We start from the raw sequence: 26629 nt of genomic DNA, 5'->3' as shown, positions 1-26629 counted from the left end.
ACCAAAATCGGCCTAGCCACAAAGCAGTATTTCTTCCAGATTACCTGTTATCTCACAGAACCAAAAGACAGAGATAGAAACCCGAGGAGTTACTAGAAAGAACTCATCAAATCCTGATCCTTGCTTCTTGGCAGTCCAGACAGTTTATAGTTCTCATAAGTTCTAGTTAAACATTACCTAGAACATGATTATCCAACAGTGAAATCCTCTCCTCATTCTTCAGAGGAAAATGCAGCTAATTAAATCTAATATTCCTGTGCAATATGGAGTCACCAATTTTACTGTGTATGTCTCTGTTTTCTTATATAATTGGCATACCTCATCTTTCAAAATGACATTTTTAATTAAAATGGATTATTTATTCTAATTTTCTTAATTGGACTAAAACTGAGGGTCAAGCAATGGACTAAAGGCCTCACACAAAATCCCTACATCTAATACAGATACTAGACGAGGAACAAGCTCATCTCAGTGTCAACGAGATCAGGACACAGGGGAACCACACTGCCAAGTCACATGGAAAGTACGAGACACCATTTTCAACTTCACATCAATGAAGATTTCTACGGTTGATTTTGTTTAGTAAGAATCCCCAAGTCAGACATGGTAGCTCACACCTGCAATCTCAGCACACGGTGGAGGAAAGAACAGGAGCTCATGGTCATTTTCAACTATGTAACCAGCAAGAGGCCAGGCGAGGTTACAGGAGACTCTGTCACAAAACAAAACAAGAACCTCCAATGTGCCAGAGAGCTGAGCTTGACCATTGAACAGAAGGAATGTGACATATGCTTTTTGGAAAGAAACATACATCAGAAGGCTTTGCAAATACACATTTACCATGGACCACTTGGTCATAATAGAAACTTATCCTAAGGAAACGGTCAATAATGAGCCAAGTTTCAAAACCAAAGAAATTCTGCAGCAGTATTCACAATAGTAAAGTTGTCAAAGAAATTAATTATCCAATACTAGAAAACTGATTAAATTGATTTTAGCATAAATTATCATACTATATAGCATTAAGAAAAATGTTCTAGCAATATTTATAATAACATGAAAATATTCCAGAGACCTAATAAGAGAGGCCAGGTCCATATCCAGTGCCCCAACCTAGACTGGCTACCCTCACCTGTATTGTGACCAATCTCCAAACTTCAACCAGGACCTGGGATGCCTAGCTCCCAACCACCAGGTCCCTACTATGCCACCCATCTAGATCTATCCCATACTCTAAGGCTAGACTGGGGACACACATCCTGCACACTCTCCCAGTGCCCTGTGTCCACCTGACTTTACTGCACACCAGCCATTTCCAACATCTAGGCCCATGCCACCTGCACAGCCACAGTTCTGCCACAGCTGCCCTGTCCACATCAAATATAGAACTAACAAAGACATCCACATGCCCAGGCCACATCACAAAAATACAAACAGTATCCAGCATCTCCTCTCTAAAACCTCCCAGTCCTGTAGAGATGTTTGCATTGAGAATGACCTAGATGAACCCCAGAACACAGGATTTAAAAGAACAATAATACACTTCTTCAAAGATATGTCTATAAAGAAACATCTCAAAGAAATTAGCGATGAAGAAGGTGTTGTAGTTTGAATGAAAATGGCCCCCACAGGCTCATATACTTTATTTGAATGTTTAGTCACCAGGGAGTGGAACATTTTGAGAAGGACGAGGAGGTGTGGCCTTGTTGGAGGAAGTGTGTCACTGGGAGTGGGCTTTGACGATTCAAAAGCCCATCCTAGGCCCAGTCTCCCTCCCTCTCCCTGCCTGCTGTCTGAAGATCAGGATGTGAAGCTCTCAGCTTCTCCTCCAGCACCATGACTGCCTGCCTGGCTAAAATCAAACTTCGGGCCATGGTGAAAATATACTAACCATCTGAAACTGCAAGCAAGCCCCCAATGAAACATTTCTTCTCTAAGTGTTCATGGTCATGGTATTTTTCCAAACAGCAGAACAGTAACTAAAGCAAGGGAAATAAATGCTGAGCAGTGCTCAGGAAACATGGCATAAGACTGATGGAAATTACTCAGATAATCCAGGACTTGAGAACTGAGTAAAATTACCACCAACCCAGCAATAGTAGGTGATTTGAATACCCAACTTTCTCCAATAAACAGGTCATCTGGACAAAAGTAAACAGAAAAAATCAGAATGAGTTGACATCATACATCAAATGCACTTAACAGATTGTCTAAAGAATATTCCACCCAAACACCAAAGAATGTACATTCTACTCAACAGCGCATGGAAGCTTCTCTAAAATAGACCACATTATGGAACACACAACAAAACTCCACAAACTCAAAAATATTTAAATAACTCTGTGTATCCTATTTGACCACAATGAAATAAAACTTAAAATCAACAGCAAACCAATCCCCAGTAAAGACACCAACTACTGGGGATTAAACAACCCATTATTGAATAACAAAAAAGTCAAAGAAATTAAGAAATGAAATTGAAAACACTGGGACCCATTGGAAGCAGCCCTATGATGGCCAGTGACACTCTAAGGCCTACATTAAAAAATCAGAAGGAGCAAAATAAATGACTTAATAGTGCAACTCAAAAAGTTTGAAAACAAAAACAAACCAAATTCAAACCCAGTCAAAGGCAAGAAATGAATTTTTAATGACAATATCTCACTATGTAGCTCAATAAGATCTCAAAATTGCAATCCCCCTGCCTCGGCTACTTGAGTGTTGGGATTCCAAAGAAACATGCAACCACGGTTGGTTTTAATTTAAGTCATAAATAAAATGGCTAAATTATTATTTTTGCTTAATATGATTACCTAGAAAAAAGAGCCTCAGAAATGCTTTGTTCTCCACTCCGTAACTTCGGAAACTATATTGTAGTTAGATCAGTAGGTGCCTACAGGCTACAGGGACTGTCAATTAATGCATTGCCTAGTGTGTAAAATGAAGTGTTCAAAAGCATTAATTCATTGATTAAAAAAATCTACTTTTTCTAGGTGTTTGGTTTACCCTGCCTATTAAGTAATATCAAATGCTTGTCAACATCTCTTGCACAACTTTTATTTTAGAATATTTTAAAACATTTTCTCTAGTCCTATGCTTAGGACTCATGGGGAAAATGTACTTAGAAAAATAAACGTAAAACTGATTGTCATATAGCAAATAATTCACCTCAAATGATACAAGTATAGAGCTTTCATATGTCTGTAACTTAACATGGGGAAGATGGTGGGACCTATTCTTGTTCCAGGATAATTACTTTGTAGGCACAAAGGGATCATAAAAATTCCACAGTGACAAAACAGAGCTGAAATAACTCGATAGCCCAAGAGCGGTCACAGTGATGGAAGGCTGCCCACAGAACCTACAGTGGCTGCTCAGTTCCAGGAGTGGGAACAATAAACAGAGGTATGCAACTTGTAAAGGAAAGTGCATGTCTCATTAGCAAAATAATTTCCTTGCCCCAGAGAAATTACTGGCAGAAACAGAAGGCAAGCCTCCAGAAGCTCCCAGACAAAATACCAACTTCCCTTGGAAGCACCGGAGACTTGCACAAACGTGATGCGTATCTGCCATCAGTGCAGAGCGATACTGCAAGCCCTGTGACAGGCTCCACGCACAGAAGCAACACACTGGGGCTGGCACTCATCTTCACCCCGAGACACACTAGAAACAGACTGGGGAACACCTTCGCCAACTGAAATATGCAGAGCTCACTTGCTAAAGGGTTTAAAGCCCTGGAAGAAACACGAGCCAGAAACAATGCTGGCTGTGAACTTTCCTACAACACAGATCCCACCTAGAACAATAACAAAATGAAAACAAACAACAGAGCCATACTGGAATATCCCATTATTAATCTACAGAGCTTCTGTTAGCTGTTGTATGGGTTCCCCTCTGTTCCGGTGATAAGACGCCAGGTGCGAGGTAATTTACAGAAGGACGGTACTGGGACTCGAGTCCAGCATCGCGGGCACGGGCACAGGCACAGCGACAGACAAATGGTATAAATGGCAGCAGAGCGGGAAGCAGAGAGCAAACAGGAGGGTCATGCCTTAGGCTCTCAAAGCCTGTCCTCAGTGAAAACTCACTTCCTTCAACAAGGCCACACCTCCTAAACCTCCCCAAACAGGGCCAACTGGGACAAAGTGCTCAAATATCAGAGCCTATAGGGGACATTTCTTATTCAAACCCCACAGTCGCTACTGCTATCAGTCAAGATGATTTCAACACACTTGAATTAAACAACCACGCATGCTGCAGCTGTTCATATTTCACTTGACAGGTATCATTCTATCTTGAATTCTTAAGTAATTCTATTCAAAGGCAAAAGATTAGACTAGAAGAGAACATGGGTCCACCTTCGTAATTATTATCTATATTAAAAACCCATGCTTGAGGCTAAAACCATCTGAACTAATATTCTAGCCACCTTTCCCAAGTGTAACGGATTCACATATACTAGCTCACCAATGAGCTATCACTAGTGCAATCTCTTCAACTGCCCGAGTAAACTGCCATCCAAAGATCAAAGGTTCTATTGTTATGAGGCTTTTTGCTCACTAACCCCAAACACCTATCACTCAAACATCAGAGATAGTCAAGACTCGTCCCACTATAAGACAACCACAAAACACATTTCCATATATATATATATATATATATATATATATATATATATATATAAAGAAATATACGAAAGAGTATATGAAAAGTGTACAGAATTCATTAGAATTAATATGCCGTTTTCTGGCATTTCCTGGAAAACGGTCAGCAACTCAGGGTAAAAGTAAGCGTGCAGGAAAAGGGAACATGTGGCTTTAACTGAGGACGGGTTTATGCACTAACCCTGGAGAACAGGGAACCTGCACTGACTTCAGTGTGCCTGACCATAAGGGTCGGACAGGCAACCTTGCTGAAGTCTTGTTAAGAAATACTTTTAAATATTAAAAAACTATGTCAACCCTTGTTCTGTTCATGAGTAGACTTGATACAATCAAGAAAAATTAGTTTCGGATGTGGAATACTTCAGGGATTTGAAGTAGTTTGCTAAATAGGAAACTAAATCCAATTACTTTTCTAAAGCTTTGGCATCTTTAACTGAAAACCAATATTCCAATTAACATTAAACAAATATCCAAGCTTATCCACATATTCCAGGCATCCTTTCTGGCTAACAACCACAGCATCTCTGAATTTAATTATTCCCATATGCATATATAGGGTCTGCTTTATACTCAAAGTATTTAAGGCAAGAGAAAAAGAAACATTTTAAACGTCTTCTGTGAGCCGCTCTGCTTGTGCACGGCCCAAATTGAACCTTCTATATAATCACACCGTTCCTAACAGGAGCACGCCAGCCTCTCCTTAACTGTGATGGCCCAGATGCATAAATGAGGTGAACAGCAAAGGCACTTTTAAAATTCCTTAATTCTGCCAGTAGAATTAAGGAGCACCCAGGAGCAGGGTGTGGCCGGCGGCTTAGATGCCTACATGGGAGGCTGTGTTATCGCTCCTCGCACCCTACGTCGTCTAAGCCACTATACCCTAAGATAGCTTATAATTGCTCTGGCCTGGGCTTTTGGAACAAGTGATAGTTACTCAAAATTAGTGAGATTATTGTCACTAAAACTGTCACTAAACTTTGTTTATAGATCAACTCTAAGGAAGAACAATGTATACACTTGAATGAGTGTAGAGCTGTACATAGTCAAGAAAATGTCAGGGAACAAGGGCTCAGTTCTTAGGTATTATGGGGTGAGGTAAGAAGAAGATGGCCAGATCTGACAAAAAGAATTCATAAAGATAGCTGGTGCCCTAAAGCCAAATCACACAAAGTGTCAGCAAGAGATTTCAGAACGCAGCACCCACTCTTGTTGACTTAATTACAAACATAACTGCTAAACATGACAGTCACTTGCAAAACCTAACGAGTTTGGTTAAGGGAACATCTGGAGAGAGGTTAGAATATTCCTACAACAACTCAATAACAAAATCAACACAACCCAATTAAAAATGGATGAAGGGCAGGTCTATTGGAAAAGTTGCTCAATATCACTAATTGTTAGGTAAATAAAAGCTAAAACTACAATAAAGTACCATCTACCATATTCAGAACATCGGGCCATATCCGATTATATTATTATCCTCCAAACAAACAAACAAAACTCTATAAACCAAGAATTATAGAGATGATATGAACACATAAGAACTCTTTTTATGACTGATAAATACAATACCTATAGTCACTACAGAAAACAGTATACAGATCCTATTAAAAAAAAAAACCAGCCAAACAAACAAACAAAACACAAAAAATGGTTTTTTAAAGGCTAGCAGTTTACCTGACCCTGTAACTCTATTCCTAGTCATCGTGTGTGTGTGTGTGTGTGTGTGTGTGTGTGTGTATCCGTCCATATAATTGCATACACACAAATACTCTACAGCATTATTTCATACAGTGAGGGAAAGCTGGAAACAGTCTATCAGGCAATTACTGGTAAACTAAGCATGAGATACTAAATGAAATGGCGTTCATCAATGAAAAGGGACCAACTCCTAACCATTTGCTATAACATGAACAAACCTCAGAAGCACTGGGTTAAGTGAAAGAACCCAGAAGTAGAGACTATATGCCTTTTATTTCATTTCTATGGAAATCCAGAAACCTCCAATATCCAAACAGTAAACTGGCAATCACATTGAGTTAGCTGGGACTGAGGACTGGGGGAAACGACACAAAGGGACATCAGGAAAACGGTAACACTCTAAAACTGGGCTATGGCAAATGGGGGTACTACTCTAAATATTTATTTAAAATCCCCAAGTAATATATTAGCTATGGGTTTTGATATGTAAATTAGATTTTTAAAAAAGCTCTTTGGAATTTTCCTTCCTTGTCTTTCTTTCTTTTTTAAATTGTTTCATTGAGCTATATATTTTTCTTCACCTCCTCCCTCTTCTGATGTGGGGTTGGTGAAGATCTTTTTTTTTTTTTTTACTTACTTTCAAAACAAGATTTTTTTTTTATATGAATGGGTATTTTTCCTACATGGATGCCTGGAGACACCAGGAGATGGCGTCAGATCTCCTGAAACTAGAGTCACAGACAGTTGTCAACCACCATGGATGTGCAAGGAACCACACTGGAGTGTCTGCAAGAACAGCAAGTGTTTTAACCACTAAGCCATCTCTCCAGCCCACTACCTATTTTTATGGACAGTTTTATATGTAAATGTATTCATGGTTTCCAAAGTGGTATTATGATTTTTAATGTGCAGAAGAAATGAATAAATGAAGCTAACTAAAATATTAATCATCTCAATTATTTAACACTTATGTAACCATTTAACACTTTGGTAAACTTTTAAAGAAATTTCAGAAGTACAGTCCTCAAGTCCAACCCTACAACACAAGTGTGACAGGACACTTGTGATTCAGTGCCAGGAAGGCAGAGATAGGTTGATCTCTGGGGTTCATGACCACCATCATAGCCTACTAGGCAAGTTCTGGAATGATGAGAGATCCTGTTTCTCTCATAAAAGAAATGAAAACAAGAGACAATGTCTTCTAGCCCTCATGTTCATAAAAGAACAGGTATCTTGGTCTCTTAAGGAGATAGGCTATCTTGACCAGCACAGTTTCTAGAGAAATAAGAGCTGAGATTCGAAAGACCAGAGTCCTCCCCTTCAGAAATATTTGAATGTCATAATGAGAAATCTTGAGTTATGTGACAGACAATATGTTCCCCCAAAAGATCTTGGACTAGACAGCAAAACAAATTATATCTACCGAGAAGAACTGTGATAAATCTTATCTAACGGATAAACACTACATGATGTGTTTGACCAAGACCTGTGGGACTTTTGAGACCAGGGATCCCACTGACCAAGAGTGGGTCCTCTTACGAACCTCTATGGCAAGTTATGGAGCTGGGAGCTGAGGTTAGAGCTCAGTGATCCAGGGCCTACCTAGCTCACGGGCACAAAGGTAGAAGGAAAGATGGGAGAATATAGCCCATACATATTGATTTCCGCAGAATGTGGCTTAGTGACTGAGGAATCACCCAAACAAAAATATTAAGCAGAACCCAGATGATGTTAAAGGTTGGGGAGCCATATTTGGGTTTGGATGGGAGGTAAATCTTCACTGATATCTAATATTCAGATATAGGAATCTAAAAATGATTGAGGAAACTTTAAAACAAAAATATTAATAAGCCATTAGGCTTATTAATAGCCAGTGAAATAAGTCAGACAGTGAATAGGTGCTGATCTTAATGAATAATACTCCATTTATGGTTTTCAGAAACAGTGAAAATGTTTTTAAATCAGCGCCAAGTTAACTATTCAAAGGTCTTTTCTCCTAGTTATACTAAGTCACTTTTACCTGATTGCTCCTGTGTCTCTATGAGGGCTAACAAGAACATCTGTGGTGAAGACCCCTCCCTGGGCCTTGGTGACTCCAATACATAAAGTGATTCACTAAGCCATGAGAGCCCGGCCGCAGGAAGACAACCAGACTCAGCGAAGGGAAGCACACACAGGAGGTCTTTTAAAGAGGAAAAGACCACAAAACTGTATCTTTTGAAAACAGGCTCTGTGCTCCTTTATTTAAAGAGGAACCAAAAGATGTGGGAGAGGATGGAAGGGGTGGGGGGCAAGAGGTCTAGAGGGTTACAATAATCATTAACTCACAATTCAAACCATTCAGAACTCCATTTACAGAAAATAGATACAAAGGGGATAATTGTGCTAGGCGGAGTTAAATAGGAAAATGGATAACATATATGAAAGGAAACCGCATACAATTACAGAAAATTGGAGGTCACTTTCGTATTATTCTCTCATCACTGACACAGAAAGGTAAGATTTTCATTTTCTTATAATGGCTCCATTAATAGGTTTATTGTAATATTAGAAACATCTTACTCCTGAGCATATCTCAAAGAGCCAGCTTAAAAAAAAAAAAGATCAAAGAAGCAGAACAAAACATTAGCAGCGGATGAGCCCTGCTCACTCGTGGTTTTGAGTGCTTTATTTCCAATTGCAGGTCATATTTCTGAATCTGATAAATTCACTAAGATAAAAATCCCAATGTTAAATTCACAAGCTAGGATGGCACTAGCAACCAAAAACTCAAACACTGATTGAAAAGCATGCGGATCAAGAGGTATGTACTCAATTTATAAGAGACACACACAGCCCCAGGGAAGTAAAGTATCCCAGATGAATATTAAAGGGAAATGCTAATAGATCTGCTTTCCCTAGATGGATGGTCTGTTGCCACTATTGTCACCTCCAAACCCAGGAGCAGGCTTCAGCATTGTAACAATGCTTCATGCATACACAACTCAGTCCCACAAAGCCCTCTAACTTAGAACACCATCATCAAGGCCCATCCATCAAATGCCAACCAGCCTATCATACTCCAGGGATGCCACAAAATGACCCCAACATCAGCACAGTTTCTGAAGTCCTGGGCTGATAAAAATGTAAGATTCTTTGTCCCTTTATATACTGATGGTGCAGATAAAATAAATATTTCTGGAGAATATGATGAGAAGGGAAGCACCAGGATAAGGTTGCTCATGCAGCTTCTCAGAAGCCCAAGGGGGGAGAAGAACGATGAGGTTAAGGAAGATGGAGCACCTTAGCCAGCGTCTAGGAGACCAAGACTCAAGTCTGATGAACTTTGATGACTTCACACATACAAAAATACCAGAAGACAAGGTTTACATGGTAGCTCCCTAGCCACCTAAGGGGCCACACAACTGTCTGACACCGACACTAGTTGAGTAGAATTAACTGTGTACAGTCTGCTTGTGGAAGAGAACTTTAAAGGATTACAAGAAAGAAAATGACAACGGAAGGACATTAGGACTACAAAATGGCTCCAAAGACCTGAGTTTGAATACAGAACTCATAGGCCAGAAAGTAGAAACCAAATTATACAAGCTGTCTTCTGGGTGTCCACATTCCTGCCATGGAATGTGTATATCAATGACATACACATGCATGCATGTATACATACATATATACATATAATAAATGCAAGGAAATATAAAAAAAGATATAAAATTCTCCCTATGTAGAATCATGCTGTATAGCAGACCCTTGGTATGGGACAATGGTCTGTATTATGTCGATTATATTTTAAATAAACACTGATTGGCCAGGAGCCAGGCAGAAAGTATAGGCAGGACAACCAGACAGGAAGTAGAGGTGGGTCAACTCAGTCACAGAGCAAGCAAGATGTGACTGCCTTTCTGAAAAAGGTACTGAGCCATGCGGCTAACACAGATAAGAACAATGGGCTAATATAAGTTGAAAGAGTTAATAAGAAGCCTGAGCTAATGGGCCAATCAGTTTATAACTAAAATAAACCTCTGTGTGCTTTCTTTGGGACTTAATGATTGCAGAAACTGGGCAGGACAGAAACTCCGAAAACAGACCCTAGTCTCACATAACACATGAAATGTAAAAGTCGAAACAAGGTAGGCTGTGAAGGCTAACAATAAGTGTGAAACATCCCAGCAATCATTTTATCTCATTAAATTTGTAAATGGCATTGTAACATTGTAACATAGCTACATCAAATGTGCTAAAATTATTTCATTTCTTGCACTTCACTTTTAATGTGGCATCTAGAAAATTAAGTATTACATAAATGACTCATATTAGTGGCTTGAGTATATTTCTGTTAGCCAGCACTGGCCTAGACACTGTAGTCACAAAGACATTAACTATAACCACATACTTAAAATGAACAAACTTTGTAACCTGTATTCAAGGCTATACTCCTACACAGATAAAGTGAACTCTAAATTAATGAGCAAGGGTTTTGTATATTTCTCAGGTCTGTCAGAGAGGGAAAGAAACCATTGCTTTGACCCATATATTCATCTCAGCACAACACTCAGCCCTAACACTCTTGGGATTGAAAAGCCACAAGCCAGTTCCATATGGAATAGCAGTCAAAAGCACTAAGCATTAATGAAGATGATAAATTTGTGATCCTACCATTTCTCAAGAACACATATCATAAAACTTACTCTAGCAACTATTTTAAGTAGAGAGTAGTTTAAGGCATAGCCACATCATTGTAGAAAAGTTAGTTCAACATTCACCAAAAAATTGCTTTGGACCTATAGCAGGGCAGAACTTAGGTAGGCGAGGAAGATGGAACTGAATGCTGGAAGGAAGAATGGCAGAGTCAGAGAGAAGCCAGGAAGCCACTGGAGATAGATGCTGAGAACTTTAGCCAGTAAGCCACAGCCACATGGTGATACACAGATTAATAGAAATGGGTTAAATTAAGATGTAAGTGTTAGCCAATAAGAATTTAGAGCTACTGGGCCAAGTAGTAATTTAATTAATATAGTTTCTGTGTGATTATTTCGGGTCTAAGCAAGCCAGGCAGCTGGAAACCAACAAGCAGTCTCCCTTCTCTAATGAACATTGATGCAAAAATACTAAATAAAATACTGGTAAATCAAATCCAAGAACACATCAGAACCATCATCCATCATAATCAAGTTGGCTTCATCTCAGAGATGCAGGGATGGTTGAACATATGAAAATCTGTCAACGTAATCCATCATATAAACAAACTGAAAAATAAAAACCACATGATCATCTCATTAGATACTGAAAAAGCTTTCAACAAAAATACAACATCCCTTCATAATAAAGTCTTGGAGACAACAAAAATACAAGAAACATACCTAAACATAATAAAGGCAATATACAGCAAGCCAACAGCCAATATCAAACTAAATGGAGAGAAACTCACAGCGATCCCACTGAAATCAGGAAGAAGACAAGGTTGTCCAATATCTCCCTCCCTGTCTATTTAATATAGTTCTTGAGGTCCTAGCTAGAGCAAAAAGACAATAAAAAGAGGTCAAGAAGACACAAATCGGAAAAGAAGAAGTCAAACTCTCACTATTTGCTGATGATATGATAGTTTACATAAGCGATCCCAAAAATTCTACCAAGGAACTTCTACAACTCATAAACACTTTCAGTAATGTAGCAGGATACAAGAGTAACTCAAAAAATTCAGTAGCCCTCCTTTACACAGATGATAAATGAGCTGAGAAAAAAATCAGAAAAACATCAGCCTTCACAATAGCAACAAATAGCATAAAATATCTTGGAGTAACTTTAATCAAAGTGGAAGACTTGTATGACAAGAACTTTAAATCTTTAAAGAAAGAAATTGAAGAAGAGCATAAAATATCTTGATGTAACTTTAACCAAACAAAGAAGAAGTCTTGTATGACATGAACTTTAAATCTTTGAAGAAAGAAATTGAAGACACCAGAAAGTGGAAAGATCTCCCATGCCCTTGAGTAGGTAGAATTAACATAGTAAAAACGTCAGTCTTACTGAAAGCAATCTAAAGATTCGATGCAATGCCTACCAAAATCCCAGCAAAATACTTCAAAGATCTCGAAAGAATGGTATTCAACTTCATATGGAAAAAACCCAGGATAGCCAAAACAATCCTGTACAATAAAAGAACTTCTGGAGGCATCACAATCCCTGACTTCAAACTCTACTACAGAGCTACAGTACTGAAAACTGCCTGGTACTGGCATGAAAACAGACAGGAGGACTAATGGAACTGAATAAAAGGCCCAGATATTAATCCATACACCTAAGAACACCTGAGTTTTGACTAAAAAAGCAAAAATATCAAATGTAAAAAAGAAAGCATATTTCTTTGTGCTGGCATAACTGGATATCAACATGTAGAAGAATGAAAATGGATAACTATCTCCATGCACAAAACTCAAGTCCAATAGGACCAAAGACCTCAACATAAAGCCAGCCACACTGGCTCATAGAATAGAAAGTGGGAAGTACACTTGAATGCATTGGCACAGAAGACCATTTCCTAAATATAATCCCAGCAGCACAGGCACTGAGAGAAACAATTAATAAATGGAACCTCCTGAAACCGAAAAGTTTCTGTAAAGCAAAGGACATGGTCAACAAGACAAAACGACAGCCTACAGAATGGGAAAAGATCTTCACCAACCCCACATCGGACAGAGGTCCGATCTCCAAAATATACAAAGAACTCAAGAAATTGGACACCAAAAGATCACATAATCCAATAAAAAATGGAGTGCAGACCTAAACAGAGAACTCTCAACAGAGGAATCTAAAATGGCTGAAAGACACTTAAGGAAATGTTCAACATCCTTAGTCATCAGAGAAATGTAAATCAAAACAACTCTGAGATTCCATCTTACACCTGTGAGAATGGCCAAGATCAAAAACACTGATGACAACTTATGCTGGAGAGGTTGTGAGGTAAAGAGAACACTCCTGCATTGCTGGTGGGAATACAAGCTGGTACAACCGCTTTGGATATCTGTATGGCAGCTTCTCAGAAAATTAGCAAAGAACCTTCCTCAAGACCCAGCAATACGACTTTTGGGTATATTTCCAAAGGATACTCAATCGTACCACAAGGATATATGTTCAACTATGTTCATAACAGCACTGTTTGTCATAATCAGAACCTGGAAACAACTTAAATGTCCCTCAACCGAAGAATGGATAAGGAAAATGTGGTACATTTACTAAATAAAGTACTACACAGCAGAGAAAAATAATGACATCTTGAAAATTTCAGGAAAATGGATGTATCTAGAAAACATCATATTGAGTGAGGTAAACCAGACCCAGAGAGACAATCATCACATGTACTCACTCATAAGTGGTTTTTAAACATAAAACAAAGAAAATCAGCCTACAATTCACAATCCCAGAGAACCTAGACAACAATGAGAACCCTAAGAGAGAAATACATGGATCTAATCTACATGGAAAGTAGAAAATGACAAGATCTCCTGAGTAAATTGGGACCATGGGAAAGGGTTGAGGGGGGAGGGGAGAGGGAGGGAGGGGAGCAGAGAAAAATGTATAGCTCAATAAAATCAATTAAAAAAAAGAAATACACCAGAAAAAAAGAAAATCATTTAATAATTTGAAGTCATGGGACTAGAGAAATGGGTCAGTGGTTAAGAGCATTTGCTGCTCTCCCAAAGGACTTGGGTTGGGTTCCCAACACCCATGACAGACAGCTTACAATCACCTGTAACTCCACCTCCAGGATTCAACTCCCTCTTCTGTACTCTATACATAGCTGCACTCACATGTACACATATCCCAGACATGCACACACACAGACACACACACACACACACACACACACACCTATATTTGTGATTTTAAAAACAAATCTTTTTAAGAGAATTTTAAGTACTCTAAAACTATATACCACATTCAATTTTTCACTTACTCCAAATATGTACAAATATATATTTGTACAAAATTTATCATATTATATATTATAGAAAAATTTGTGTCATTATTTATAACTAACTACATATAGTTCATAATTTATTTCATAAAATTATGTGTGTATCTGAATGTATGTGTACTTGTGTGCATGCATGTATTCATGCATATGTGTCTTATGTGTATAAATATATTTGTGTGTATGAATGCTGGGAAGCACACATATGCTATGCTACACTATGTTTTCGAGGTCAGAGGACAACGTTGGGAGTCAGATTATCTTCACCGTCACCTTGAGACAGTGTCTCTTTGTTGCTCTCCACACTATCTACCAGGCTAGCTGCCACTTGAGTTTCTAAGGATCCTCTGTCTGCTCCCATCTCACAGCAGGAGCATTTGGATTTACCACCACCTGTCTGGCTTTCTCTGAGTACTGGGGATTCAAACTTAAGTCCTTGGGCTTATGCAACAAGCTATGTACCCTCAATGCCATCTTTCTAGCCTTGATTTTTTTCAATTACATGACATATTTTTATGAGTTTAGTTTTTAAAATAATTACGTGAAATGCTGCATACTAAACATAACCATAAAATAGGCATGCTCTAACTGTGAGAAGGCGGTAATTCATACTAAAGCAACAGCTGAGCGGGTTTCCCACCGTGAGCTTCTGAGCTAAATCCCCACAGTAGCATCACATTGTGCAAACACACAATCCACATTTTCTTTCTACTGTCCTCAGTGTTTTCCAGGCTTTAAACCCTCACTCACACCTAAACAGCTCAGAGTAAAGTCCCATGCGCTGTTTTCTCCTTTATCTGTTCGACTGCCTTTGGAGACAGACCTCCCACAGCGTCTTGATGAGACACAGGACACTGGGCAGCCACAGCATCACGTCTCAGCCCACCTCTCCCGTCTTCTAGACCAGGTCTCCTCCGCAGTGGCAGAGTGCAGTGGTCTCCGGAGGGATTCATCACATGTTCCTTGGTGCTGGGACCACAAGTGCGCTCATTTAAAAGCTATGCACCAAAAAGCTCTTAGATTGCCACATGACTTAAAATGATTTTTTATTTCATTGCCACACAAATAAACGGAGTGGAAGTTTTAAGTGCAGGAAAAAGTAACAAATAGCAAACCCCAAACCACATGCCTTCTGATTAAAATTATGCCTACTAGAGCCTCTATTTTGCAGAGGAGAAAAGGCGCCCAGCCCTTTCTAGAGCACTAATGATTATCAGCCACCCTTCACACTGGCATTTAGCACAGCTCGGATCAGTAAACACTCCCCGCTGGGAAACAGAGGCCCCTAGTGTTCCAATGGAGGCTTCAGCACACACGAAGAGCATCCAAACACAAACCAAGCCAAAAGCTAAGTCTAAGGTCCCCTTCTGAAGTTAAGCTCCCAATCGGCCTTGCGAATGTATGTGAAATTCTTATAACTTGAGAGAGCTGATTTCTCGAAGCTTTTCTTGTGAAGGTAATGAACCTTAGCACTCTGCGATGGCCCTGAAACCCAATTTCAAGACAAGTTAACAAGTCCTCTTCCTCTGATACTCGAGTTTCAGGATTGCACCAGGATTTGGGGGCACTATCTGAGGATCTTATCACTAATAGGTGAACGCAAAACAAACACAAGGAGATTACGACTATACACATAGACCCCTGAGCACGGACGAACATCTCGCACACACCGCCTTCTTCACAAACCTGACCATACTTATGCTAAAGATAATCTGGGTATCTAATTCCCACCTGGCAATGACTACAAAAAACATCCACCATGTTGGAGCATGTCTGACATCTGAGCGACACCAAGCAACTTCCTTCAGAGTTTCAGGTTCTTACGCATAAACTTGCAATGCTAATGCCACCTGCTCCAAACCACTTCAAGCACTAAAGTCAGCAGCGAAATTTCCTTCAGACTGAACCGAATAAACCTGATCCTCACCTCTTCCCCTTGTTACTCTCAGGTCCTCTGATACACTGAGAAGCCGAAATAGAAGTATTTCAATTTTACAAATGAGGAGATCTAGGTTTATAAAAACTGGGGTGGAGAGACAGACCACTGGCATACTTTCTTCTAACACGATGGCCCAAAGCTAGAAGTAGTGGTGAAAGTTCTTTCAAAAGGATAGATTTCCCCCCAAAATTCTAGAATATAAACTAAGTATTGATACTGTGCTCGGCAATTAGAAAGTCTCTGCACAAACTTAATTGTAATCTACATATCAATAACAAAACGTCAGTAGTTCCCAAGTACGTGCACACCTACATAAGCACCTACAAATGCACAAACATGCACACATAGGAATATGTATACACACATATACACACACAAACACTCCAGCTTTTTATGTGGGCCCTGGGAATTGAACTTATGCCCTCATGTTGCATGGCAAGTTCTTTACTGATTGAGCTATGTCTTTGAAATGTAAAATTTCTACTTTGTTTCTACTGTAAGTCATATCACTGAATGTGCAGATAAAGGATTAAAGACGGCTTAGTGCTAAAGACTGATAAATGATCAATCTAACTGAAAACTAAAGAATTTTTAAGTGTTTTCATCTACATTATGTATAGTTCTGTAGGTGTATTTATATTTGTCTACATGTGTGCTTGCTTACAATCATATAATGTTCAGACTGTATAAAATGAGCTTATGTGTGAGTACTCCCATAGAATTAGCCCAAATTCTTTTCTCTTAAAGGACTTGGATAAATCCTTTAAAAATAAGTTTATTTCTATAGTAAAAGAAAATAATATGTCTCCAAGACTGGAAACATGCTTTGCCTATGTTTATATTTATAGCTGATGTTTAAAATAAAGTCTATATTTTCTTTGCTTCAAAAAAAAAAAAGAAAGAAAGAAAGTCTCTGCTCATGGGAAGCAGACCCCTCCCTTGTGCATGCACCGTGAGTTGGCCTCCCAGTGTGATGCCATGTGGAGCCCTACCCTTGGTTCAGCCATGGCCAACCTCAGTGAGAGGTATTTTGAAGATGTACCCCGTGAGTGCACAGCCACATGAAGCCAACCTTGAATTCATGGAAGAGGAGGATGTACAAAGAGCCAGGGTGATGATGCTACCTCTAAAATTAGCATGTGGATAGTACTCAGCAAGTCCCACCATCACAGAAAGAGCTGTGACACCAGTCACTTTAAATAAGTCCTGACAAAAGTAATTAGTAATCCTCTTCGGACCACAGCTGTAGATGAGTAAGATTGTAATGACAATAACATACTGATTATAGGTAGAAGTCACAGGTGAAATGCTTGCACAGCACACATGAGGCCTTACATTCAACACAAAGACCGCCATTTGAAGCATTTTAATTTAATGCATTGTGAAAGAGAATGGACCCAGAATTCCTCACATAATAACATAATTCCTCTAAATAACCAGGTGCCATGTATTTCTCAACTTCTGTGATCAGCAATGTTCAAAATCAATGGAACAAGGGAAACGAGGCAAAGGTGGAGGTTTGAAAAGTGTTTGAGCACCAGGCACAGCAGCACACACATTTAATCCCACATGCAGGAGGCAGAGGCAGACATATGTCTGTGAGTTTAAGGCAAGACTGTTCTACAAAGTGAATTCCAGGACACTGGCAGAAAGATGAGAGAGGGATGGGAGTGGGGAAAGAGACACAAAGAGAGTTTGATAAATTAGCCAGATAAATTAGCCAGGCCAAACCATTGGGCCATGAGGTGTATGGGCCGGTGACCCCAACTATCTTCGAGACAAATGCCAAATGTGTGAGTATACATGCCCTAGCCATAATATGTCCAGATGAGCCATCAGACACCTGAGTATCAACCAATATCAGGTAAGCGAGGCCCCAGAAGGATGGCCCCGCTGGTCCCAGGAGTCAGGATCAATAGATGCTAGTGGCTGCTGCTGCATGCACTAAGGTCTAGGATGCTCTGCTACCCAGCAAAGCTGCTAAAGGATATAGGTAGCACTTTGATCAGTGTGAAAGAGAACACGCTAGGCAATAGACTGGGGCTGAGCAACTTAGCTCACCATTTTTGGCAGGGAGATTAGATTCTCACTAAATTGAATAATATAGTCCAGATGGAATTTAAAAGTATATAAAGAATGAGGGAGTATAAATGCTAAAATAAATTATAAGGCGATACCTCTGCACTCCTGACATTCGGAAGGCTATCTATCCTATGCAGAGGAACTTAAGGCAAAAGATATATTTTTATTATGAAAATATTTTTAAAATTTTTACATGTTAATGGACATTAAAATAGGGGCTAAAGAGATGGCTCAGTAAGAACACTGACTGCTCTACCAGAGGACCCAGGTTCAAGTCCCATTACCCACATGGCCGCTCACAACTGTCTATAACTCCTGTTCCAGGGGATCTGATGCCCTCGCACAAACATACACGCAGGAAAACACTGATGAACATAAAATACAAATAGGTAAATTATTTTTAAAAGACATTAAAATAAAATAAAAAGCAAATAAAAATTTCATAAAACTTTTAAACATATGATTACATGAAATATTAACTTTTTATACAGACTGCAAGGAAGACTAACATATAAAGTACTGTATGCATGATAAAGCCACCCTAAATATTACTACTAATATATTCAACAGAAGGAAAACAGAACAACTTGATAAAAAATGAACAGAGGGGCTGGAGAGATGGTTCAGAGGTTAAGAGCACCGACTGCTCTTCCGGAGGTCCTGAGTTCAATTCCCAGCAACCGCATGGTGGCTCACAACCATCTGTAATGAGATCTGGTGCCCTCTTCTGGCCTGCAGGCATGCATGCAGACAGAACACTGTATACATAACAAATAAATGAACCTTTAAAAAAAATGAACAGAGGTATGTGAGAGGTAAATCACACACAAAATACAAATGGCCACATAAAATCTGAAGAGTGCTCAGCTACAATAGTAAGCAAGAAAAGAAAGAGGAAAATAGCAATCACAGTAGCCCAGCACTCAAAACTGCAGCAATCCAAACACATACCAAACCTTGAGAACAGGCATTAGTGTCTGGGAAGACAGCTGTGGAGAGAGGACATAGCTAAGAGACACAAGGCCCTAGGTTCTAATCCCAGCACCATATCCAGAAAAAGAAAAAGGTAGAGAGGGGGAAAGGAAAGGAAGGGAGTGGGAGCAAGGAAAGCTTCTATCTGATGGTAAAACTACCATTGAGTATAATAGTTCTGCAAATGAGAGACGAGAGGGAGGAAGAGGAGAGGAGAGGGCAGGGAGGGAGTGAGGAAGAGAGAAGTCAGCCACCTGGGCGCACCATCCTCATGCCCCTTCCATTTATTTATTTATTTATTTATTTATTTATTTATTTTTACCTTCTCTGCAGACAAAGAGCCAAAGTTTCTGAGCAGTTCGGCTTAGGAGATTTTGGAGATGCTCCTAAGGCTACAGGGCTCTCATCATTCTTAGTTAAGGTCTCGGTTTGCAATGCTGATATATAACAGAGCTTCACAAAGACGATATATTACTAAAAGCTCCTTTCCTGATCAATTAATAGCAGCATGTTTAAGATGGCATGATATATTAGTCACATGACCACCAAGAGTATTCACCACTTAAATACCACTTAAAATGTGTTGAGATCTTGTATACCAAGCACTACTCAAAGCAACTTATGTGTTTATATATGTACAAGGAAGTGCTATATATACCATTATTCTGTAAGTGGGGAAACTGAGGCTTAGAGGGGTGTATGTTTTATCTTCTTTTTGATTGTTCCAAGTAATTTGCTAAAGATCACACAGTTAGCAAGAAGCAAATGAATGGCCTAGATCACAGGCAGAATGACTGGGACAGAGTATATTCCTATACATCAGAGACCCATACCATGCCCTGCGGTGAGTAAAGGTCACTGTCAACGTGGCTGGATTTAGGCTCACTCAGGAGACATGTCTGGGTGCGTCTGTGAAGGTATTTGCAGAGAGGGAAGTCTCGCCCTCACTATGAGCAGATTATCATATGCTAAGTCCTAGACTGAAGAAAGGGGAAGCAAGGAAGTGAGGGGAGCTGCAGCATCCCGTTCCTTTGGCTGAATGCCAGCACAACAATGCTGCCAAGCCTCACACCTGGCTGCCACGACTTCCAAGTAGAGAGGTCAGGGGACCACTTTCAGGAGGGTGTTCACTCTTTTCACTATGGATTCTGGGGATCAAACTCAGGCCACCAGGGCCAGTGGCGAGCATTTTTGCCAGCTCACAGGTCCTAAAGGAATATGTGTTTTTTTTTTTTTTTTGGTTTTTCGAGGAATATGTGTTTTAAGGAAGAAAAAAAAATACCTTCTATAAAATTGTGCTTAATAATTCTGAAAACAGGAAATGAAGAAAATCAAAACTCGTCATGCTCCCGTCCAACTTGCAGAGGCATTTCAGCAGAAGACTGGTTCACAGTTAACTGCAGCACACATGGCCTCAGTAAAATAAAAACAGAAAATATTTTCTCTGCCAAGAATTTACAGCTGTACGACCTGCCCGGCGTGTCAGTCGGCCTGAGTCCTTCACTCAGGCCGTTCAGAAAGACAAGTTTCCACTTCTCAGCGCCCTCTGAACATGTTACGTAGCATGGGCATGAGGAAGGCTTCTGTGGTTTCTTCTTTGTGATGATGCCTTCAGCAAAGCATGGTTTCAAGAAATGTGTCTTTATAAGGGACAAGAGGATGCTCACTCACAGGGCAAATACTAACTGAGTGTGTGCAGACACACTGTAAACACACTCGGCAAAAGCGCTGCCACTTAAGAAAACTGCTTGATTCTTCCTCTATGTTCATCACTGCTTCCTCAAACGGTGACACTGAGAGCCATCCAGACACAAGGCGTCAGGGGAAGAGTGTACATTTCAATGGACAGCTCGAAGCTCCTCGCTGCCTGCTGCTGAGACCATAAAAACAACACTAGGATCAACAAAGCTGAAAGCACACTGAAGAGAAAGAAAGAACCCCAAAAAATAACACATCTAATTCCATATAGATCCAACAGGAAAACACTTCAAAGATCTAATAACACATCACACGTGTGTGCACACCTATAATCCAGGCACTTGGGGTGGAGGGACATTAAGTTTGGAGACCTGCCTGGGCTACAAAGTGAGATCTTACCTAATGGTCATAGAATAGTTTTGCCATGGATGCTAAAATGGGGCTTTAGTATAGACTGCTGCTTCACTTGCGTATTTACCCCTGGAAAGCCAGGCAAAGGACACAGATGTGTGACACGGAGGGGTGTAATATGCCTGCTTGAGCCAAGTAGACTTATCCATGAGGGACTTTCCTCAGGGTTAGACTCAACACTAGAGCTAAAGATTTTTTAGTGTCAGGCATGAGATACCTCTCTCTGAGCTATTGTTCAGGAAGGTCCCAGTGGTCTCCAAAACAACACACTATTAGCATTGCCTGTGGTTACCCACATAACTCTATGGTCAGACACTACTGCTGAAGACACCACCCATTTTCAACTCTAGGACAGAGAGAAGTCAATCCCAAATTGACCAGGAAACTTCCTCCCTGCTAGTTAGCTTCCACAGTGTCAGAAGGTGCGATGAGGGGTTCTGTGGGGGAAAGGACATGAATGGCCTTTCCTAGTACTGGACCCTGTGGTGTGGGAAGTCCTGTCTATGGTTTGCTTTTGTTGGTTAATGAATAAAGCACTGGCTTGGCCAATAGCATGGGAGGAGGAAGGCGGAGTTAGAGAGAAGCCATGTAGGCCTGAGGGAGACAGATGCCGGAACTTCACCAGCAAGTCACTGCCACGTGGCGATACACAGATTAATAGAAATGGGTTAAATTAATATGTAAGATATGACCAATAAGAAGCTAGAACTAATGGGCCAAGCAGTGATATAATTAATACAGTTTCTGTGTGATTACTTCGGGCCTAAGTAGGGCAGCCAGGAACCAAAAAATGGCCACCTTGCTACAACCCTGCATGATACAATATCAACCTAATGGGTGAGAAGTGCCCACTAGTACAAATAGTAGCAGGACTGTTATGGGTAAACCAACCACTTTCTGATTGGATTTAAAGCACATTCCACAGAAAGAAGTTCATGTCTGGTACTAAAAGCCTGGTCAAAAGCCTGTGGCTAAAGAGGTTATAGGCCCTAAGGTAGAACATGCTATTGTTATTTTGATAAGTGTCATACTGTCAAATTATCTTCTAAATATTTACATCTATACTCATAGACCTGGGATGCACTCAAGCTTGGTCAGAGAAACTTCTCTGTGCAGTAGGCAGCAACACAGATAGATACTCATGACTGACTGAAACGCTGTGACTTCTCAGCTCTAAATGGGATGACTTATCAGTTCATCTCCCTCCCCTGCTCCACAAGGCTCAGGTGTGTCTCGGAACAGAAAGCAGTAATAATATATGAACTGCTGTCTTCTGGACATTCCACAGCTGTTGCTCTCAGCAGCTGTGGTTTTTACACAAGTCCTACACAAGAACATGGCAGCCACAACTCCAACACAAATGGAAGAGGGGCTTCAAGACCCCATTCCTAGCTGAGGGAAAGGAGATTCATTCTTCTTTGAGGATGTGGCTACAACTAAGTTACCCACGGGCCAGTGGATGGCACCATATCCATGTACATACGGGCACACTAATCAGAATTAAAGAGCTATTAATAAAAGAAGAGAGCATGAAGTGAAGAGAGAGAGATGGTTCGATCCGGCCTAAGGGGAGTTGGAGGGAGAAACAGACGGGGAATGTGATCCCATTTCATCACATCACGTATGAAATTATCAAAAACTAATTTTTAAACAGTGATATTTTCCTTTCATCAACTGTGGGTCATCTGCACGGCGGGACTCTAGGCTGCAGAATCCCCTTAGCCCCTGCAAAGGGACAGACCTCTGCACCCACCCACGTGGGAACATCACCAGCACGCATAGTGAGAGCAGAGAGGTGCACCAACATGTGTAGTGTGATATTCCTCCTGGGTTCCCCCGGCCTCACAAATCATCTCATTACAAATGCATTCTGGAAGAAGTTTCTGGAAAGACTCCAAGCAGATAAGAGTGGTTCACTTCTGAGAAAATGACACAGAACAAGACGTGGGATTTGGCGTTAAGAATAGCTGCAGTCTTCTTCAGAAAATATATTCATTAATCACATCATTAAAATTAAGTTAAAGGAAGTAGACTTCTATGCTCAAACAATTGTGTTCAATCAGCACTTTAGTGTAATTTGACAAGAACACATATAGTAGAATTGAACGGCAATGAACATGAGAACTGAAGCAAATCCCTGACAATAGTCTTTTTTCCTTCAAAAACTGTTCGTTCTTAATCTATACATAATGAAAGTTTAAAATACACATTTAAATTAAAAATTTATGGATTTGAACATTTAGTACCTATTATTACAGGTGTAAAGTGTAACCTTGAAGCTAGGCAGAGAAAGAATTTCAAATCCAGCATCTAAATGTACAAAGGAGGGGGGAGTCCTGCTCCACATCGCACTGGGAAAGTATCAAACAAAGCTCCTCACCGGCCCACTGTGCAGTTCTGCGTGGAGCAGATGCTCACCGAGTACTGTCACTGATACGGAAGGATGCTCTGGGAGAAACAGACAAGTGGCCAAAGAAGAGTGAGAGCAGAGGAGAAAGGAAGGGAGGGGACTGCCAACAAGAGAACACGTGCACTAAAGAGAAAGTGCTGGACATCAGACACGGCCCGGTGCTTAGCCTAGAGGTCACACAACTGTTTAGGAGCAATCTGCAGTCTGTGCTTGTAGAACAACTATAAGACACTCCTACACACATCATGGAGTGAAATTTTTTGTGATGCCATAGTACAGATGATAGGTATAAAGAACTAAACACAGGATAAGATCAGAGGGAACTGAGTAACACATTCACACGCAGGAGAACAAGCAGATCTCAGTAAGAGCAGGGTTGTGGTCAAAGTCTATACCCCATTTTACGAAGCTCCAAGGGTGTGGAAAGTGCGTGACAAGCCACCCAGATGATCCACAGCTGAGATCTTGACTTCTGAGACCAACAGTCTTCCAGGATCCTACTGGGTGTCACTGTGCACTGGCTCTTCAATGGCTGAGAATTTTCAAGTAAGCATGAAATTCTCACAAAGCTAAGGTGTTACCAGAACAGAAATCATAAGCTCTTTTTCTTTATCCAGGAAAACTTAACTCTGGAAAATATCTGATCTGCACTTTCAAAACCAACAGAATGGAGTCAGGGGAGGTGTTGAGGAAGTTACAGCAAGGAAAGAGAGCAGAGCAACGGGGTCAGAGCTGGGTGGTGGTGAAGGTGACAAGAGGGAGCTGGGGTGCTGTTCAGTACCGGCAGTGTGGTGACAGACAGACAGAACCAAACCCAGCACCTATCACAGAACACCCACACAGAGGAACGCAAGGAAATCTAAACAAGGGCAGGGCTGTAATCAGTGCCCATATCCTGCCAGTACCATCAGGCTAGAGTTTTCTAAAATGTCACCACCGGGGGAGACCAAGGCAGTGACATATGGATATGTCTACATTACTTGTCAGAGGCTCACTGGAATATGTAGTTATTAGAACCTTTCAAAGCCTCAGTTTTAAAATTCAGAACATATACACCACCAATGCTAACTTTAAAACAAAGTAGTGATACTATGTAGAGGACCCAGGAAGACACGATGTGCCCAAAGTCTTCATCACAGTCACACAAAGACTGGAAGTATATGGTAGCTGCTTGGGAAACAGACAATAAAGGTGACGATTATGGACTACACGAGAAATCATACAACAGTTCTAGCCATATTGCACAGCGTATCTTTGCATTCTGGTGCCTGACTCTATGGTGAGGGGCAGACAATTGCCACCAGCACACACTGACCTGCTTGTACGTCCCATCCAGCAGGGTGTCCAGGTGTTGGAGCGGGGCAGGTGTCTTATCTCTGAATCTTGTTAGAAGCCGACGTTGGATGGCCCGGAATTGTACAGCTCTTTCAGATAAAAGCTCTTCCAATTTCTCCCCATTAATCCGCAGCTATAAGGAGTAATTTCTTAGATTAGGGCTACATAGATACAATAAAGGAACCCGTTTTAAAAAAACAAAAAGCCAAAAATAAAAAAGAAGGATGCTTAAATTAAAAATATATACAGTGTAATAAAATTTTGAGAAAGAGTTGGATAGATTTAAACAGTGTACAGAGAAATGGGAACTAGGACTGCATGACCTTGGGTACCTGACCACACAGACAAGAGAGTAGGTAAGGGGAAACTTAGGGGATATGCCACAGTATAACTGGGGACTGTCTTTAGCATGTTTAATAATAAAAAAAAGGCTACATAGAAAATTTATAATTTCTTTTTTCTCTTTGTAATGAAGCAATTAACAAAGAGAATAAAAGAGCAGACACAGAAGCACCAGAACTGAATTTGTTTCTTTCTTTTTCTTTCATGGAATAGCAATTTTTTATTCATCTGTTTATTTTACATCCCAGCTGCAGCCTCCCTCCTCCAAGCTCCCCTCCAAGTCCCTCTCCTCCATTCCCCCTCCCACTTCCAATCCCCTCCTCTTCCATCTTCATTCAGGAAAGGGCAAGTCTCCCGTGAGTATCAATAAAACATGGCAGATCAAGTTGCAGTAAGACTAAGCACTTCCCCCTGTATTAAAGCTGGGCAAGGTGACCCAGTATGAGAAGTAGGGTTCCAAAAGTCAGTAAAAGAGTTGGAGACAATCCCTGCTCCCACTGTTAGGAGTCCCACAAGAGGACTAACCACACAACTGTAACATACATGCAGAGTGCACCAAAGACAGAAGAACCCAGAGCCTGTGCCTACCAGCATGTACCCAGAATTCACCCTCTGCACTATCTCTTTCTCTTTGATTTTCAAAATAAAGGTTATTTGGTTTAATAGCATACCTCAAAATGATGATCAATCAACTCAAAATACTCTTGAAGGGGTATACATCCAGAAAAAGAACATGCAAAATCTTTGATTCCCTGTTTTTCGAAATATTCCTGAAGGCGGAGGATAAGTTCATTTGTTATGAGCCAAAGGTCTTCAAATTGTTCGCTCTGAATGCGGTATCGTTCTAAGAGAAAAGAACAAAGGAAAAGAACTCATTGCACATGGTTACTGCAGAAACAGAAAGCTATCGCGCAACCTCGACATGAACACCAGCTAAAGGATAATGTAGATATGGTTTCTGCTGCTGTCCTAAAATACATGTGTGCTGCCTTTTGGCTGTTTTCTGCATCAACCATAGAACCATTTCAGATGCCCTTCCCGGGAAGACGGCCAGAGAGTGGCTGGGTGCAGTCCCTCTCACTGTGACCCTAACAGTAAATAGACTG

At 40.4% G+C, this 26629-nt stretch overlaps 1 protein-coding gene across 4 annotated transcripts in view; it reads right to left on the bottom strand.

Annotated features, from left to right (window-relative positions):
* The window catches only part of Bbs9 (Bardet-Biedl syndrome 9), a 426448-nt gene that overhangs the window by 169033 nt on the left and 230786 nt on the right, over window positions 1-26629 (bottom strand). For all 4 annotated transcript variants that reach the window (XM_041657113.1, XM_041657112.1, XM_041657114.1 and 1 more), the window contains 2 exons: window positions 26195-26367; window positions 25162-25314 (listed from right to left, as the gene is read on the bottom strand). In XM_041657113.1, coding sequence (XP_041513047.1) covers window positions 25162-25314; window positions 26195-26367 — 326 coding nt within the window. The remainder of the gene's footprint in view (window positions 1-25161; window positions 25315-26194; window positions 26368-26629) is intronic.

Source organism: Microtus oregoni, unplaced genomic scaffold (assembly GCF_018167655.1).
Source record: "Microtus oregoni isolate MIOR12 unplaced genomic scaffold, Mior012 000008F_ref0000371, whole genome shotgun sequence".
In the NCBI taxonomy this organism is placed as follows: Eukaryota; Metazoa; Chordata; class Mammalia; order Rodentia; family Cricetidae; genus Microtus; species Microtus oregoni.
This window is presented reverse-complemented; position numbering and strand designations above follow the sequence as displayed.